This window comes from Aspergillus versicolor (genome assembly GCF_001890125.1).
Source record: "Aspergillus versicolor CBS 583.65 unplaced genomic scaffold ASPVEscaffold_14, whole genome shotgun sequence".
NCBI lineage: Eukaryota > Fungi > Ascomycota > Eurotiomycetes > Eurotiales > Aspergillaceae > Aspergillus > Aspergillus versicolor.
In genome coordinates this window covers 540,182-559,086 of record NW_024467537.1, presented here as the reverse complement: position 1 = coordinate 559,086, position 18,905 = coordinate 540,182, and the positions used below count along the sequence as shown (strand labels likewise).

The window sequence follows — 18,905 nt, the reverse complement described above, 5'->3', positions numbered from 1 at the left end:
CCTTGCTGTGCGCTGCTTTGGCCTCTTGTAAACTCCGAGGGGCCTATTAAAACCGAAAGGTACTGACGTGAGATAAAAGATTGAACGCCATAAGACAAAAACAATCATAACAAAAATGGGCCGCTTGCTGGGGTGTATCATATATGGCATCCAAACGTACAGCACGACGTAAATCGTCACAGTTGAAAATAGAACAAGTAAAAACATAAAATAACTCCCAACTTTTTTTGTCCCGTCACACATTTTCCCAATTTTTAATCAAGAATATGCAATAAAAAGGTGTCCAGAACAGGAAAATTTGCAAACCGCAAAGGAGAAGAGCTTTTGTGAATCCAAAAATGACAAAATGCATAGCTAAAGCACCGGTAGTATGCTGTTATTATATTTCCAATGTTTCAATTCCCTTCTCAGGAACATGGCTTTCGGCCTCCAAGGCATCCATGGCGTGGTTAAGTTGCTGCTCGCCAACAATAATTGTTCCTGCACGTGCTGTGCTGAGGAAGCTGATCTCGACGGCGTCTAAGGATGTATCCAAATCTGGTATGAGGCGATGGGTGGGCGGGTTGATGCCATTGGTTTTCTGGCTCGGGCTCTGACTTATATAAGGGGTTGGCGTCGTTCTGGTGCCATTCGGTAGGGGGATGTCAACGTATTGAGGTTTTGGCCATGCATTGTCGAGGTTGTCGACAGAAGACGTAGCGGATGCCATAGGGCTGGCTTCAGTACGGTCGTGTGTTGCATCAGCAAGTCGACTCGCAACACCGCAGACAATACCAGTGGCCTCTAGAGGAAGGCTGCGCAGATCTAGCATAATTGGGAAAAGAATATCCTTTTTTGAACCCAGCAACAGGCTAGAATCGTTGTCCTCGTCGGTAGAAGAGGCTGGCTCGCTTGAGAAGCGAGGGAGAAGACGTTGTTCAAGGAGAAGAGAAGCCGCAGGGTCTGCGGCGGTTATGGTGAGTGAAAGAAATCGGGGCTTATCAACGACTAGTGCTGTTGTGAGGGCATCACGTAGGATGGCGATAGAGCTATCCTCGTTTGTAAACCGGTGGTGAGCTGCACATTGTACCAGACGAAGAGACCTGTCGACGAAAGGGGTTATATTGTTACGACGCAGAGACGAGAAGGTACGTTTCTGGAGCTCGTTAAGAGAAGACGGTGGGGGCGTCGCCGGTGGTGAGCTCAAAGAACTGGCAGAGTGTGACGAGATAGGGCTAAACGGGCCGTTGGCCGATGGCTGGTTGTTGTTAATGAAGGCCTCGGTCGAAATTTCAAACTTGAACCCCCGATTTTCCAAGGCTTCGATAACTTGAGCTTTGGTTTTAAACGGAACAATGATGTAATCGGCAAAATAAGTAGATATGAAGAAGATCGAACTACACAATGCTAGTTAGTCCGTATTCTCATGACAAGATGAAGGGTGTTGCACGTACATTCCTGCCATGGCTAACGGCGTTGTCAATTCAAGAACCCGCTGGCCGGCCTCCAGTCCTTCCCCATACACCTGCATGGCGATGAAATCGTCCTTACTGATCGATAGGCGGCTCTGAGTAGATGTACTAACTTGGACGAACCGCTCAAGCAGAGGAGCAAAATACTCGTCAGCGAGCTGCCGAGGACACATGACTGAACATTCAACCGGCGTAATTGAGAGGTTCAGAAATGCGGGCTGCACATCGCGTGAGAACTCAATAGGACTGTCACAACCACGAGACTCGGCCTGAGTCTCGTTAATCGGAGCGACTTCATGGAACAGCACCTGTAGAATGGGGTCCAAGAAGAAGGGGTATAGATCTAGTGGGATGTGCACCAGGGCCAGTCGGTCCTCCTGTAGTTCCACAACAGTTGTCAGCGAAACAAGTCGATGGCAAATATCATCCATCCGAGAAGGTAGCCGGGATTTTGTATTTTTTTTAAAAAAAAAGATAGTGTGATAGAAAGTGGAAGCCAACAGCCAGGGTTATGGCGTATCTATTGAATGACGGGCAACTCACCATAAACTGGACCTGGGCGGATATCAGCGATAATGAACTTTCCATTCTGCCAGGAAATTTCTGGAACTTTGGTTGCCTGGCGATAAAGCGTGGGTAAATGGGGTGGAATAAATGGTGGGAGGAAGACTGCGAGAATGTTAGAATGGCTCATATTGAAAAGAGATAATATTGACTCACAAGGTAGTAGTATATATGAGCCAATTCTAGACTGCAAACTAATTAAGAATATCGGCGCAGTGCAAGGGAAGATTAGGGAAGGAAATTGGTGTAACCAGGATTAACAAAGCCAGAATATGCGCTGAGTATATTTGAGCAAGTAAGACGAGGCTAAAAGTCTGTCCAGGTGCAGCTGAAAGGAATGGTTTGTCCCCTTCTTTTTCGCTTGTGTCTTTTGTATGGCACAAAGACTTGCGTCGTCATTGTCGTGAATTCTCGAGTTACGCCATTCTTGGTAAGATGGTATCAAGAAGGGTGGATGAGAGTTCGGAATGCAGCAGGCAGCTGTCGATGATGGTGCTATCCAGGGAATGGATTATGACAGAAGACGTCGGCCCCGGAGAAATTGAGCAAGACGAAGCTGGAGGCCGGGAGGAAATGCTGTGATGTTGTGATTTCCGGCAGGTGACTCAACGCTCTTGATCTGCTCGCTTCAACTTTGCGTTGTCTCTTCCCCAGTTCTCTACAGGCCAATTCCACCAGCTCCACTCAAACCCTCGGAAAACCAAATGCACCAGGAAATGGAAGATGAACGGGAAAGGGCAGAAGGAAATAATCGAAGAATAAGTCAACGAAGAAGAAAAAACTTGATGATGTTGGTGCGCTCCTCACTAACAAGCGCTATCCGTTAGATAGCGATGATAATGTCCTTTTAAGCACAGTCGACTCATTTACCTAATCTGCTTTACACTCCAAAATCCGCCTCTCGGACCCAAAGTTGGACCGTTTTCTGACTTTATCTCCAGCTCCACCAGCAGCGGCCTTATCTGTACCAACAACATCCTCCAATTGCCACCCCGCGCTATGCGCCGGTACCGATAGTCCCGAAAGCCTCTCATTCAGCGCTTGGACAAGATCCATAAAATTAGCAGGCGTCACGGGTGGCCAAAGCAGAAGCAGCTCGTGGTTTCCCCGCACTTACGGGGACAAGGATGTGGTGAACCTGTGAGAGCTAGTCAGGCACATCGCTGCAAATCAACCTAGCTGGTCACACACACTGTCAATCCTGCGTAGCGTGGCATCAGCCACTGGGAGATTTGGATTCCCACAACTGTCAATCTCTGAGGGGGCGAGGCAGTGATTGGGGGCTGATAACGAGGTGGGAAGGGTGGGTGGCATCATGGTGGAGTCCACGGTTTGTCCACCCAACATTCCCTTGCTCAAGAAGCCAGGACGACTCCGATCTCAGGCATCTCTGCTGTTCCCGAGGGTAAAGGAGCATTTGGGTTCTGCAATATGGGGTACACTTCTCGCAACGGATCGTGCCACCACAAAACTCCACGGATCATGATTAATTTCTTTTTCCTGTCTTTTCTTTTCCCAATCCCAAGGTTTGCTGGCCCACCACTCAAATTCCAGTAGACTCTTCACCCGCCCTCAATGGTGCCATCAGGACGATAACCCCCGCTTAACAAAGCTTGCTATAATCGGCCGTGCTTGGTCCTTCCGAAACTCAGCTTCTCTCTGCGCGACTCACATTCGAGGTTTAAGTTCCGATTCCCAAAACATCCCCGGGCATATATTCCTCAGCGCTTGCAGCGCTGTGTCATGAAAGTAAAAAGTGCCAGGGATTTCTTATGACGTTTATTACCCAGAAAGCGATCCGTGTGTCGAGCTCGTGCTCAAGACGTCGCAAATCCTAGAAGCCTGGTTGGTGGGTGATCCCATGCCCCTGCCAGGCTTTCTTTGACCACTGCATTTCCTCCTTTCTCAGCTAAATACTGGGCAAACAAATGGCTCTATCCCCGTCGCCGATTTTTTACTAATCGTTGAAGCTCTCGACGGATATTCCTGGTCAAATATATCAGTGATATATGCCATGTGCATACCGTGATAGCAGAATGAGGGGGTGCCGCCCTGATCCTCGGCATGGTAGATTATTATGGAATTCTTCGGCAACACCCCAGCTCGCCTTCCCTTTGGCAATGGCGTTGTCGCCTGACCTCCCTCACGTTGATCGTCTTTCGGTCATCATTCCTCCAGCATGATTCACGATGCTCCAAACTTAAGACTTCCTCCTTTGAATTCATGAGTCCTCAGACCATATATAATAATGGGGGGCTGTCGTATGCGTTGGGATTACGCATTACAGACCACTTAATCAGTCCAACAGTGTCTTCTCCTTATCGATCTTCATCATTTCCTAGTTATGCACGTAAAATATGCATTTCAATGATGCCAAAAACAATTGGTCTATACTCCCAGTGAACGCTTCCTGGCCCAAAAACCCAGACTAAGCCGTGAAAATAGAGAAAGACTGATTCAGACCTCAGCAGATAACATCCATAACCCTAAAGCAGGGAACGGAGTGCGTATTCTTCAAACCTCCGATTCTAACCTTCGGAGCTCCCAGGCTCGAATCCCAAGGCCCCCTGCTAGTATGTATGCATGACACGATGTCCTCCTCATTTAGATTGTGTTGGAGAGCTAGACCATTGAGACACAGTCCCAGATAGAGGGGCCAGGGTCATAGATAAGCGCGCATCCAATCGGGTTTCAAGTAGATGATCACCTAGGTACCAAGTCCATCCACATCGACAACTTATGCAGCGAGCAGTAGGGTAGTACTGCTATTAGCAGCAACAATATCCATAACTATTAGAGCTGCTCTCGAGGTACGCATGCATGCAATGCCTGGACAGGAAGCGCGTTAATCACAGTGCATCGACGCCAGGTTGTAGACTTGTAGTCTTTATTTGGTCGGGTATTATTTTATTTATTTGTCCCATACCTACTATCCCGTAACCCCCCTAGATAACTACTATAACAAGGCCCAAAGTACCAGCCGGGTCGCCAACCAATCAATGAATAAATCAATCATCCTCATCAACCCTTGCACGCTTCGATCCCCGAGTGTCAGGCTCCGCTTCCTGGATTCCGTAGCGCTTCTGGCCTGCTCCCCCACCTCCTGTCACGTCCGCAATCATGTTATCAATTCCGAATGGATCGCCTGAATCCTTCTCGAATTGGACAGGTCCACTTCGTTCCTACATACATAAGGGTGGTTAGAAAAGCTGTTGTTCAAAGGTGAACAAGTAAAGGAGCCTTACCTCGGCATCCGCGGCACCTCGAAAACCCTCCTTAGCTTTACCCAAGACTTCAAATCGGTTAGACTTTTGAAGCTTGCTCATTTCACCTTCTGCATCGGCCTCGTCCTCAAAGTCAGCCTGAGGCTTGGGTCGGTATATACTGTTTATAGCGTCCTGCGCGGCAAACAGCGGCTTGTCGTAGGGGTTGTCTTCGTTGAATCCAGTACTCATTCCACTAGTCTGGTTGAAGAGGCGGGAATCCCACATGGTTTCGGAGGACTGTGTTGGCTTTGCTAGACCAAGAGCAACCTTTTCTGAAATGTCACGGTTCTGCTCACGAGCCATCGCCTGGATTCTCCGCTCAGTGCCCATACGTGATTGACGCAATTGTCGCTCTGCATCCTGTCGCCGCTCACGACGGATGCGCTCACGCTCTCGTGCAGCGTCCTCCTCTTCGTCAGGAGTGCGGGACCGGGACCGAGCTGAAGCATCGGAGAAACTGCGGCTGCGGCTGCGATCACGGCTAGGAGAGCGAGATGTGCGGGATTCTCCACCTCTCGTCCTCTCTTCACGCGCTTTCTGGGCCAGAGCACGAAGATGATCTTCCTTTTGTGCCTTCTCTTTCTCTGCCAACTTCTGTTGCATCTGAGCTCGGAGTCGGACTTCCTCACGGGCATGTCGATCCGCCGTAAACAAAGCCTCCGCAAACTGAGCAAACTTGTCGTTAATTGAAACATCTTGTAGACCACGTCCATCAGCAGCCAACCGCTTATCCAGCGGCACTGTATAACCCTTAGGATTTTTCCAGTTTGACACTGGAGGAGGAATCTTCCACGCCTCCTGATCCTCTGCCGTAAGCTTTCTTGGAGGCGAGTGCATAATCGGCGGAGGCGGCGATGGTGGTCCACGTGGGATCTTCTTATGCTTGAACTTCGGTGGCTCCATCGGATCCTGCTGGCGCTCAACAATTTTCATAATCCGGTCATTCTTTCGACTCGTATCACCCATTTGGTTTGCCGGCGTGTATCGCACAAATGTGGGATCCGCTCGGCTGCCGCCCTTCACATTCTTAGGTTTCTGCGCGGCGACGGCACCCGACACAAGACTCGCAAGCGCGTTCTTCGTCTTTTCCATCTGTTCCTCGACTTCTTCCTCTGATGGCCTATCCAATGATACCTCGCCCATATCCACCCGCTGCCGAAGGGGGATTAAATCTTTGAACGAAGCATGCACAATCCGGTCATCGCTGTGTCCACGTCGTGCGATAGCATCGTATTTAACCTTTCCTTCAGCGTCGACTTGTACTGCAAGAGCGTTTGATTTTGATTGCGTGCCCTTTCGGCCCATGTCTAGGGGGTACTGCGCGACTAGAATTTCGGGGAACGCGCCACCGTCGCCGAAATCTTCGGGTGCTCGAGGACGCCATCCTGTTCGATTTCCATACGGAGGCGGGCCAGTCCTCTATAAAGAGAAGAAAAAAAAATCAATACTGTAAACTGATCACAATGTAATTTTTTTGGTTCGGAAACACTTACCCTGAGAACAACCTGCGTCTCATCTAGTTGACCGGGCCCGACGATGCGCGGTCCACGCTGGCCATGCTGTGGCAGCTCCTCCTCTTCACCTGTGTATTTTGGTTTCGGTAAAGTTTTAAACAACCCCTCCGCAATCGATGTCATTGTGGATGAGAAGAAATATAATAAAGGGGGAGTGAAAAAGCAAGTGGTGATGGCGAGGTGACGATTTGCTTGATGCTTTTTTCGAAGGGTTGGCGGCGTTGCGGACCTGGTAACTGTCGCACACCGTATGATTAGATAACGCCCCGAAGAGGAAAGTAACGGCGCCGCTGTAAGCGAAGTATAGTTACCTCCTGACAGTGCTAGTTCTGAAAAAGACTACACATATTAAACAACTATACAGAGATTCGCACTATTATTCTATCAAAATCTTTATATTTAATACAACATTAATCGCTAAGTCATCCAAAGCCGTGCCCAAAAAGATGCATACGCGGCCCAACGGCCGGTAATGATAAAGGATGAGAGGGGGGTTGGCCTTAGCCTATAAGTATTGAAAACCATACAGTGAGATTAGAACACAGGTACCAGATATAATAAAAAAAAATTAGGGATTATCCAGTAATCGGACTGTGTTAAGCAGCAAGGAGATGGGACCGCATAGGACAAGTAAGGCCCTCTGCATCATTGGCTTCGATATAGTGATCTTTTCCATGGTATTGATACCATATCTTCAGCTTCTTAGCTTTCAAAGGTGCCGGGTCATGGAATCCAAGAATGTGGAACTACGAATAAGTCAGCAAATTTCAATAACAAAAAAAAAAAAAGTAGGTGGTGGGAAGGGTGATTATATGGGCGGGAACGCACCTTGGTTGTTTTCTTGGAGATAATGAGCTGACCATGATCCACCAATGAAGCTACGGGAATGGTGACATCTGCAACTTCTGGTTCTTTTGGTTCCTTGTCGCCCCTCCATGTTGTTGGAGAAGGATAATAGCCATATTCCGCTTTGGTTATGACCAGGCCCCCTTGCCTGGACTCTTTGTTCTGCCGGCGTTGCACTTGATCCGCCATGAGCTCAATGGCCTGCGTGCTCTCTGCTCTCTTTTGGGGAATTAATCTCCTCAGCCGTTTCTGGTGTCGTGCGACCAACTTTCGGCGGTTTCGCCGTTCTCTGGGCCGGATGTAGCCGAACTCAAGGGCGCAGTATGTTAGCCATGGCAGAAGGACACCTAAGGTGGCCGAGTTGGCATTAACATGGTCAACCGGGCATATGGCAATGGGGAATTTGAGCGTCTGTCCAAGCCTGGCCCATGAGAAAGTCATGATCAGGCCCTGAGGCCGAAGATTAACCCCAAAGCCCACATGAGTCAATTCACTAACTTGTCGGGATCCGTGCACAGACCAGGAAAGCGATGCGTCCATATTGATAACACTGGAAATGTCGAGACGAACAGAGCGCGGCTGATCCGCTGGTGGTAATGAGTAATGTTTCTCAGAGCTCCACTGGGATTGGGTAGCATCGGTGGCAGCCTTCCCAGAAAAGATATTCCGAGAATATTTGAAAACAAGGCTGTGCATGGCTGGAGAAGACGAAATAGCAACCTGCCAGGCTTCGGCAATTTTGCGTTCCTCGCGCTGCTTGGCACGTAATATTCCAAGCTCATCTTCATCTTCTTCCTGTGATTCTGGCACTTCCGCATCCTCTTCGCCTAACGCAAGCCTTGAGGGTTGAGATGCAATGCCAACTTGGAGTTGACTTGGTTCCTCCCCCGCGATCAAGAAATCATCCGAGCCAAGACCGGCAAATGGGAGGAGTAGCGTCTGGACAACAAGCGGCCATCCAATAAATCCACTGGACCAGTTGCAGAACGCCACTTTTTTCTGGCCAATTCCCTTGCTTAATTGTAGGTTGAGTATCGGTGGTGTCTGAAGGGGCGAGCGAGTGAAAGCCGTCCCGAAGATAACATTGAAAGGCCTCGTCCCTGGAGCAATTGTGATACTCTTAGCCAGGTTTGCTTGTACCGTTGCGGCTGGTAAAACAGTAGCATCGACGCTCAAAATCGAGCTCTGAAGAAATGAGAACGGCCATCTACTGAGGACCCCCTTCGGGTTTGAATCTCTAAAGACTCGACTTGTGCTGGCCCCAAGGTTGATGTTTTGTGTGGACAAAATCAGAGGAAGAGGAACCTGATGAGAATTGTTAGCAATAACTGGTGGCCAAAAGACACCTGCTAAACGCTACCTTTCGAAGTTCGGTCTCCCCATCCTCATATTCCAATTCGACTTCGTTGAAGAAGCGTTGAAGGCCCCCCGAGACACCAGCATATATCTCCAATTCTGGCTCTCCAGTCGCGTCGTCTTGCGTCTTTTTTTCATCGGCATCCTCGGCATCCTCCTTATCGTTTTCCCCAAGAACAGCCCGTAGCGTTGGGAAAGGGGCTACAAAGGAATACCGGACAGCTAGGTCGGACAATTTGGGAGAAGGGACGCGAAGGAATACCTCATCCAACTCCTCATCGACCGAAATCATATCCTGGGCATTGATGCCAACAGTTAAGGTTCCCTTTCAAACTCGTCAGAATCAAGAATCATAATCATCACTCCAGAACGTAGCCAACAAGGATAAAGAGAAAAACAGGGGTGGCAAACATACCTTGCTCCTAACAAATGAGTTGATCACGTCCCTCTCCCTCTTCTTCATCGTCTCAAAAAACCACCTCCGAAATTCCTCCGGCTTCATTGCCTTCACACCGATCTGGTTTTGTTTCTCTTGTCTCTCTGCTTCTCCTCCAAGGCCCATTGCCCCCATACGCCCCCATTCCCTCCGCACCCCCTCTGCGCCCAAAACATCATACACGAGTCTTTTCTTTGGGTCAATGAGCGTCTCATACGCCTCGCGGATCCGCTCAAACTGTTGTTTCGCCGCAGCTTGTAATTCCGGTGGCTGTTTATCCGGATGGAAGCTCAACGTGAGGGTTCGGTATGCGGATCTGATTGCGCCGTCCGTTGGGGGAGGGTCGCGGGGGAGTCCAAGCAGAGCGTAGTAGTCGGCTTCTTCGGGGTAGGACATGAGGACCGAGTATGCTTCCGTGTCGCCGGCATCGGCATTGGCGTCGCCCGAAAATAACCGCTCATGATTATCATCCATGGTGCCGGGTGGTGGGCGCGTTCAACCCGCGTGTTTGGGTCTATCTTTTGGCGCTTTTTTGTCTCCGCTCAGCACCAAGGTACCGGCATTGAGCAGCAGGAAGGGGAACCGTAGAACTAAGCACCGCAAAGCTCAATATTTTGTCTGAATCACACGACTTTGCGGTGCATTTTACGCGTGGAAAAGCAGCTGCGATTGGCGAAGAGTGATGGGTTTTATTTAATGCGGAGACGGAGGGAGAGCGGCGGAATTAAGCAGGTGACGTTCGATAAGTGGAGGGCGGAGCGGGACTGATCCGTTCGTTTACTTAGACACTCATAACAGCCAAAACCGCCCTGCTCATATTTAATTATTGAAGATACGAGATCAAGTCTACACCAATATTGTGGGTAGAACACTGCTTTTGGGAGCTCGTAAGTGCTGTAATTTTGCCTTATCGCCTTGGATGCAGATACGTAGTATAAAACGGAAATCCGGTCATGGTCCCGGACCTAGTTTTCTTTTTTGGGAACATCTAGTACTATTTCTACATACTCTCAACTATCCACTTGTGCTATTATTCAAATTATCCACTTATACACTGAGAGGAAGCTCGAGATCAACAAGCCACAACGGTTGCACCGGCAGCTCTTTCGTGCCCTCGACAGCGGCGTTGACAAAGAGTGTCTGGGAGCCCGCTTGGAGCGGAGTATAGCCCTCTTCACAAAGACTCGCTTCGTGGATTCGAGCATCATGGCTGACTCTGGACAGATTATCAATCAATGTAGACCTTCCATTGTCGATATCAGTGAGATGCGATGGTTTCTCGTTGATCATTTTCCGCCACGCCACGACCTTTGCTCCCCAACCTTCATGAATATGGCCAAAGTAATGCATTCGCGGCCGTGATCGAGCGATAGCCACAAAGAGCTGTGGGCAACCGGCGCGCTCAGCCGAGTAGGTCATGTCCATGATACCCCTCGGTGGGCCATGCGTTATAACGACGTCGACATCGTCACTAATATCAAAGTTATGACCCATCTCAGGGTCGTATTGGAAACCCCAGTCACCAAGTGAGGGGGGTATAAGGGCTTGCATATACCTTTAGTGATGCACCGTTCAGGAGGGCGAAGTTGTGGGTGCCTTCGTCGAGGAGATGAATGCCGCTTGTGGCGGCTTGCTTAAATAACTCTATAACCTCTCCATAATCACCATATTCCCTTTTGACCAGCTGTAAGTCTAAGGGCGGGCTTACCTATGCGATCTTCCGTTGGAAAATAGGGATATCGAGGGTGAAATCGTGGTTTCCGGGAATGACCAACTTGAGGGGTGCTTTGCTGTTCCGAAGGGGTTCGATGGCAGACTTAACTTCGTCGATTTAGATGAAGGTCAACTGATGCATTGTAAATTTAGAGGTGGGAATGAATGGCACAATTAACAAACGTAGGCATGTCAGTATATAACTATGACTGATTTAAACTTTGGGAGGAGTGAACCATGGCCTGGTTGCAATCCGGCCATGATACCAGGCGTGGTAAGAGTTGAATCTTAGCTAGATCTTAGGTCCTCGTCCATGAAAACCTCTAGGTGAGATATACAAGGTTGTGTCGACATTGACGATCCCGGTGAAGGGAAGAGTTCTTCACCTCCTACATCAATATCCGGGTGGCAAAGTCGACATTCACCGTTTGCACAGTAAACAAAGTATTCACCATCAGGTCAGACAGGAAAACCTCGCTTATTGCTGGCGTTGTAATGAAATAGATAAATAGGCCTTGCATAGCTGTGTTTAATAAAAAATAATGCACTCTTTTCACGTTGAATCTGTAGAGACCTTTCCACAGGTTGTTGGTTGGCCGTCAATCTACGATTCCTATACTTCGTTCAGGCCATGGCCCAGTTCAATATATATAGTCCGAGAATGTAGTTTGTTTGCTATTCTGAATTATATTTGCTGCATGGAATTAGACCCAGCCTTAAAATATCATGATATCGATAGAATTTTCTTCGTTTTAACATTCTATTCTACCTAGGACATGCCTTAACCTCTGATGGTAGCTATCTACCTCTGGCCATAAAGCCCTCCGCTCTACTACAGTGACCCTCAAAATTTGACTACCCGGCGATCAAGCGAGGATTTTACAACGGGAAATAATCGCTGATTTTATATCAGTAGCACCTATAATCTTCTCTTATTTCACTTATTACCCCGACAATCATGCAACTGGAACGCAGTTCGAAAACCTGACGTTTCTTGCAGAGAAAATCTGGGTGGGTCTAAAAGGTGACGGTTATGTGCTGGCCTGAGGCAGCATTGTCAAGGCTTTTCAGGCCCAATTCGGTCGCAGGGTTTAGGGCTTTCCCGCACACGATGGGCCGGGATGCAAACTAAGCGAAAATTTCCACCACTTCGTGTGAGACTTCGATCCGCAACCTCGAACGACGACAACCAGCCTCACGTCGACAACAATGGCCTCTCGTCCTACCGTCTCTATCGCCTCCGCTGAGGGCAAGCCCACCGGGGCTACTGTCCCTCTGCCGGCTGTTTTCGCCGCTCCCATCCGTTCGGATATCGTCCAGTATGTGCGCACTTTACTTTTCAACGCAGGAGGATCAATTGGCTTTGGGAACGGCGACTTTTGGATATGAGGGAAAAGAGAGAAATTGGGCTGACGGTTGAATTATAGGCAGGTTCACACCGGTATGGCGAAGAACAAGAGACAGCCCTACGCTGTGAGCGAGAAGGCTGGTGAACAGACCTCCGCTGAGTCCTGGGGTACCGGTATGTTTTGGACTATGGGCAATTGAGTAAGATTTGGAACGCAGCGTGTGTGCTGACTTGGATAACTAGGCCGTGCTGTCGCTCGTATTCCCCGTGTCTCCGGTGGTGGTACTCACCGTGCTGGTCAGGCTGCGTTCGGTAACCAGTGCCGCTCTGGTCGCATGTTCGCTCCCACCAAGGTCTGGAGAAAGTGGCACCAGAGGGTCAACGTTGGCCAGAGGTACGGCTGGATCAATGGAGAGATTGGATAATAGTTACTAACGCGCGAGATAGACGTTTCGCTACCACCTCTGCCCTCGCTGCCTCTTCCGTCCCCTCTCTCCTCTTCGCCCGTGGCCACCGCATCGCCAACGTCCCCGAGGTTCCCCTCGTCGTTGACTCCAAGACCTTCGAGAACGCCGCTGTCACCAAGACCAAGACTGCCGTCGCTCTCCTCCAGGCTGTTGGTGCTGGTTCCGAGCTCGTCAAGGTCTCCAAGTCCCGCAAGATGCGTGCCGGTAAGGGTAAGCTGAGAAGCCGCCGCTTCCGCCAGCGCCGCGGCCCTCTCGTCGTCTACAACCCCGAGACCGACGGCAAGGAGCTCGTCCGTGCTTTCCGCAACATCCCTGGTGTTGAGACGTCCTCTGTCTTCTCCCTCAACCTCCTCCAGCTCGCCCCCGGTGGTCACCTCGGTCGCTTCATCGTCTGGACCTCCTCTGCCTTCGAGGCCCTCGACACCGTCTACGGCACCACGAGCTCTCCTTCTGCCCTCAAGAAGGACTTCGTCCTCCCCTCCAACCTCGTCGCCAACGCCGACCTCACCCGCCTCATCAACTCTTCTGAAATCCAGTCCGTCCTCCGCGGCCCCAAGGGTGAGGCCCGAACCAAGCGCGCCAACGTCCAGAAGAAGAACCCTCTCCGCAACAAGCAGGTTATGCTCCGTCTTAACCCCTACGCTGCTGCTTTCTCTAAGGAGAAGCTTGGCCAGAAGTCTGTTGACGGTGGCAAGCCTGAGGCCAAGGCTGAGTCTTTCCTCAAGACTCTCCACGAGGAATAGACGCCTAGCTCTTTCTCAGGTTTTAGTGTCATGTTGATGGTTCCGGTTTTAAAAATGGTAGCAATAAGCAAATGAACGGATTTGCAATACCCTATTTCGTCTTTTTATTTAAATACTCACGTGTAATGAATATGTAATTGATTCAGGCGTGGATTAAGTTTCGTAGCTGTTAAGTACTATAAATGACCGAGTACGGATTATGTAGTAGATACCCTATGCTTTCCACTGGAATCCCTGGGATTTCATAGTCACGGTCTGATCCTCTGTAATCGATGGTCGTTCATTGTACACCGAGAAGAGCGAACGTTGCTTTTCCGAGGCCAAGTTGACATTGAAGATGCGACAATTGGACCCTCACAGCTAGGTGGCTTGGCCGCTGCAGGCAGACTAGCAACCCTCCGTAGTAGTGTCGATTCGACATCTGGACTTTACCAGACCCCTCGCAATATTATCTCTCTTCGGTTTAGCTTGTCCTAACTATAATATCGGATCTCTATGGCCAAATGTCTCACAATTCAACCGATGCTATCTCAGTGGACGATTAGTGCCGGCTAATGCCATGAAACCACACTACTTCGTAGCTCGTCTTTCGGGGCATCTGCCGTGTCCACAGTTCGATTGGGGAGCCTTGCTCGTATCAATCCCGAAAAGGGCCAGGGAACGGAACATCGGGAGTTACATCCAGATAAACTAAGGCGTGGGGCTTCGCCCAGCTATCCATCTGCTACGCTTGTGGAATGTGCAGATGACAGGGCACGGAGAATTAAAAAACGAGGTATTCCTCCGGGTGGCAATAGATCGGGACAACTGGCGACGTTTGTTTTGGACGATGGCTTGGGACCAGCTTGACAACGGAGTTCTTTCTCCGTCTCTGCCCGGGCTCTTATCGGATTAGTATACTGGATACAACGGTCGAGAGGAAGAAACAGGGTACGAGAAAAAACTTGGTGTAACAGGTTGTGCGCGCTATAGGTAGAGAAACCAGGTACCCGAAGACATTGGTTGAGTATACTCTGTACCATATCATACCCTCTTTTTTTGTTTTTTCTCTTTTCTTTCTTTTAACGTCCATCAACCCTGATATTTACTTCAGCGCATCTAAACATACGCGTCTTATCAAGTTCCTTCTGACATTGACTGCACTGTTCTGACTTATGTTATGGCAGAAGTGGACTGTAATAGGGCTATTGTTCACCTGCGCCCACAATACTGTACTCGTTGATTTGATCGAGCGAGAATGAAGTTTGCAATGTGAGGGTGGTTTGAACTGAGTGGCATTTGATTATTCTCGAGCGGGCAGGTGGATTCTCAGTGTGGATTCCCACCTTCTTGTATGGTTGCTACATTGTCAGAATTGAAACAATATATCTCAATATCCTGGTAATTGTAAAGCCTTTTTAGGTTGAATACCCACAATTATCGGACCAGGCGGGCCTGTACTCAGGAAACCATTGTTAGGGCGCGGTCCGGCACTCAATTCGACTTTCAACGCTTAGGCTTCGAGATGCCCTAATCTTACCTATTAGGCTATTAATTCCGATCTCGCGAATCCTGGACGCTCTGACGGATAGCATCTCTCGGTCGTTGGACTCGGGCTTTCGGAAGACGGAGCGACCAACTGAATGACGACGAATTAGCCGGCCCAAGGACATGACACTGTTCGAGGAAATACATGGTTATGTCGCTGTATGCGGGCAATTAAGGACAATTTTGTCCCTTTCGAGCCTCCGTCCGTCTCCGAGTGCGGAACGGGTTAATGTGTTATGCAACTTAATGCTCATATTTCATGTTCTTGTACCTACTCGTGGTTCGGATCCAGAGTCAATTCTGGGCAAAGAACGAGAGCATTCATAATCTAGAAGCTATAAATTCGCCAAGGCAGGCTGGGTGGGTGAGGCCATCTTAACCGTGCCGTGCCGCGCCAGGACGAAGCAGAGAATCCTGATACATTATAAATAAGTGAGAAGCGTGTTGAACTCTTTGAGTGACCACTTCTAAGCGAGTGCCGAGATTTGAGGGGCGGATGGAGAGGGGGCGCTATTAACGCCAGGCATGATTACCGTCCAAGAAAGCGAATTATCCCTCCGCTCGGTACTTGGGATGATCAGAGCCTACACAGAGGAACCCTGCTAATCAGATACGAGGGAATTATGAGCATTAAGACTAAGAGGTTGATAATTTATCTGGGAGTCGGGACCTCTAACAAGCGGCGCATAACCGATGCACTAACCTTCGTGCCAATGCAAGTTGTGGCTGGAAGCATAGAAAGAGCTCGGAATTTTGTACCAAAGGATTCTTACCCGCTGACCCGGAGTGTCATTTCAGCTGACGTCTGATTTTTGATTTTTGATATATTCTTTTGGGATGGCGTTCTACGGGTTCGCTTGGAGTGCCAAAATTGATCCCAAGAGCGGAGAAATTTCCCTTCCTGAAAAGCATATTGATGAAATCCAACAATTGCAGTTATAGCGACCTAAGCCCCTGTTATTGTAGCTGCAAGTTATATAGACATATCCTGTGGTCTCTACCCGCGATGTAATTTGCCTTGAGGACTTTACGGACGCCGCCTTGCAAGCCTCAAGACGATAATAGCGCTTGGGGAGACTTCCATTGGTAATATAGAGCCAATTGTTAGGGAAGTGTACTTCCCAAAGGCTTGTATATGCTAAGTAATTGCTGCCATTGCGTAAGAGGGTGGGTTGTCCTCCCGGTACGTACCCCGGGGTTCCAGACATAGGAAATTCCACAGAAGCTCATCGACGGATCTCGCGAGTCGCAAATTATATCTCCGCTTCTCTCGGGAAAATGTCACCTAGTCGCCAGGCAAGTGACCCTGTAACCGCCGTCAGATCCTAGTCATGACCAGTGATCCCCGCTAGATGCATCCTGGGTAGACGAAAGGTACCAAAACCTGATCTGAAAGTGTGAGTAAAGGATTAGATGAGCCAGGCATGAATCAGAAACAGGGATTGCTTTTCTCCGACGGCCGGACGACGGAGGCGAGTAACGAAGCGAACACAGGTTCTGCCTAAGGACGACGAGGATCAACTTTCAAGCGCAATGAAGAAAGCACGTGAGGTCTTCTCAGCCAGAACACATGACGTTGAGGTCCAAACTCCTCACTTTTGTCTGCAAGTGCAGATGTGGTTTCTTATGCACTGAGTTATGCTTACCGGCGAGGCTGCTGGCATTTCCTTCTCTGTCCGAAAAAGCCAGTAGCACAGACAGGGAGTATGCGCCACCAGCCATTTCAATTCCTCGTTAGCACACAATCGCATATGCAGCTCCAGCGGCAACCGACAGCTCGACCACTCCCCAGTTCCTTGTAACTCCACGGTTACAAGCCAACGCCTGGCCTAGTGCTGCATTTTGCATGTGGTTGAGGGGGCGATGTCTGAAGTTGATGTGGTCATAAATTGGTCTTCCTCAAATTTAGGTGCTTGGGATCCAAAAGGTCAGTGATCTACGTGTTTTTACACTTGGATCAGGGCCCTGCTCGGTAAAGAGGATCGTCTAAACCTACGGAGGACGGACGGTATTATGACACTTTAGCCTCTTCCGCTTGCTGCAGATCCAGATTCTCCTTTGCACAACCCTTTTAGCGCTTTGCTGACGAGTGAGTAGCCTGATCAAATTTGTCTTCGCCAACATCTCAGCTACCAACGGTCGATTCTTTTTTGAATCCCACCTCATCGTGGCGTTTTAGTGCTATCGGGGTCGACCCGGACCAGTCGAACTCCCGCAATGGGGCCACGACAGCCGTTGGCGCTAGAACACAAACCATGAGGCGAGCGTAAACTCAAGTCAGTTTACGGGCCAGCCCCAGTGCTGGTATTAGACCCTCAGGGCGGAATCCTTGGCTCGCTTCGTGGAAGGATTGTCGGGCGCAAGTTGAATTAGTTGATTGGCGTGAGCGGTACTTTGTGATGATGATCAAGATCATGGTTCATCCAGATTGATCTCTTTATAGCTCCGTACCGTGCCTAGGCCCGAGCGGTGGCATGGGGAACTGGAAAGAATCAGCTGCCCCTCCCATTCGACGATTAACTCCGACAGGGCTTTCGTGAGGGGATGGAAGGAAATGTATATGATAGGGCAAGCAATCTCGGGACACGCACGGATAAATTGGATCTAGACTCACATCGCACCAATGATCTCCCAGGCGGAGATTTTCCTTTTGCTTGAAAGATGCCAACTCTGGAACAAAAGGACACATGTCAATATTGTACCAAAAAGAATAATCTACCTCTACTGAAAAAAACCCGAGAGCACTGACCGAATGTGCCAGAGAGGTGCGTAATTATTGTCAGACAAAGGGGGTAGTTTATGGGGCCAACATGGAACCAAAGAGACCAGGTACTAATAATAAAGAGGCTGCAGATCCGATCGCCAGAGCTTGAGACGGAACGAGACAAGTACAGTATGGCCGGCAGCATCAGAATAGAGGCCAAAGAAACCTGAAACCGGGATTCAGTCTCACCTTTCAATTGTGCGTGTCTTCTTGCAGGAGCCGTGTTTCCTCTTGTTTCTTAGCGCAGGCCTCCCCGCGAACGACCAGTACGAACTGGACTCTCGCGAAACCGAGGCTAGTCTCACTCTCAAGTTTCAACCTTCCACTTACGAAGGCTGACTGGCATGCCAAATGAAGTAGATATCCACTCTGCCAGAGTCCAGATGTATTCAATCCGTTCCCGCGCAGGAAATCGAAGCTCTTGTGGGCCCGTCATCTTCGTTTTGTCTTCATCAACGATGGCACCAGCAAGCTGTTAAAAGAATCCTCGCTTAGTCCAGACGCCTGAGTAAGAAGAAATGACTCTGCTATAGTACATGATATCCCTGGTCGCGCAGGGGACGGGCCAGGTAGTCGGTGCCTTGTGATGATCGACCGTTGGCTTTGCCTACAAGTGAGAAGAAATGAAAGGAGCTCAAACATCACGGGGCACTCGTGGTTCTGATAATCAGACAAGACAAAACAAGGTTATTCTCAAGTGCCGTCCCGAGGATGAGGAGTCTCTTGTTCCTCCAATGGGCTCGGGCGGTGCAAGATGGAGGTGGAAGGATCGTTTGAAACGCCGTCAGAAAATCCTTCTTGCGGGGCGCAGGCGGAACTCCCGAGGCGAAATGAATGCAGAACGTCAGAAAAAAGCAAAGCGAAGACGTTCTTCTTTTCGAAAGAAATGCTGAAAGGGGGGTCAATAATC

The 18,905-nt window shown here is 49.4% G+C and overlaps 5 protein-coding genes across 5 annotated transcripts; 1 reads left to right on the top strand and 4 right to left on the bottom strand.

Annotated features, from left to right (window-relative positions):
- Nucleotides 1-379: 379 nt before the first annotated feature.
- ASPVEDRAFT_143297 (ACT domain-containing protein) lies at nt 380-1,882 on the bottom strand (the record flags this gene model as incomplete). The annotated part of the gene is made up of 2 exons (XM_040807901.1): nt 380-1,376; nt 1,434-1,882. 2 exons carry the CDS (start codon nt 1,880-1,882, stop codon nt 380-382), a joined length of 1,446 nt encoding a protein of 481 aa, XP_040673725.1.
- A 2,937-nt stretch (nt 1,883-4,819) lies between these two features.
- Nucleotides 4,820-6,973, bottom strand: ASPVEDRAFT_47148 (SKIP/SNW domain-containing protein). Its single transcript, XM_040813714.1, has 3 exons — nt 6,775-6,973; nt 5,261-6,700; nt 4,820-5,197 (listed from the first exon to the last, which is right to left on the bottom strand). Exons 1-3 carry the CDS (start codon nt 6,916-6,918, stop codon nt 5,024-5,026), a joined length of 1,758 nt encoding a protein of 585 aa, XP_040673724.1. The 5' UTR covers nt 6,919-6,973; the 3' UTR covers nt 4,820-5,023.
- A 184-nt stretch (nt 6,974-7,157) lies between these two features.
- Nucleotides 7,158-10,193, bottom strand: ASPVEDRAFT_378104 (J domain-containing protein). Its single transcript, XM_040811576.1, has 4 exons — nt 9,413-10,193; nt 9,002-9,322; nt 7,624-8,946; nt 7,158-7,541 (listed from the first exon to the last, which is right to left on the bottom strand). The coding sequence occupies exons 1-4, from the start codon at nt 9,905-9,907 to the stop codon at nt 7,392-7,394; spliced, it is 2,289 nt and encodes a 762-aa protein (XP_040673723.1). The 5' UTR covers nt 9,908-10,193; the 3' UTR covers nt 7,158-7,391.
- On the bottom strand, nt 10,194-11,335 carry ASPVEDRAFT_378103 (uncharacterized protein). The gene has a single exon (XM_040811575.1). The coding sequence runs from the start codon at nt 10,982-10,984 to the stop codon at nt 10,481-10,483; it is 504 nt and encodes a 167-aa protein (XP_040673722.1). The 5' UTR covers nt 10,985-11,335; the 3' UTR covers nt 10,194-10,480.
- Nucleotides 11,336-12,378: 1,043 nt separating this feature from the next.
- Nucleotides 12,379-13,903, top strand: ASPVEDRAFT_47146 (60S ribosomal protein uL4). Its single transcript, XM_040813713.1, has 3 exons — nt 12,379-12,668; nt 12,738-12,888; nt 12,942-13,903. The coding sequence occupies exons 1-3, from the start codon at nt 12,590-12,592 to the stop codon at nt 13,702-13,704; spliced, it is 993 nt and encodes a 330-aa protein (XP_040673721.1). The 5' UTR covers nt 12,379-12,589; the 3' UTR covers nt 13,705-13,903.
- Nucleotides 13,904-18,905: the final 5,002 nt, after the last annotated feature.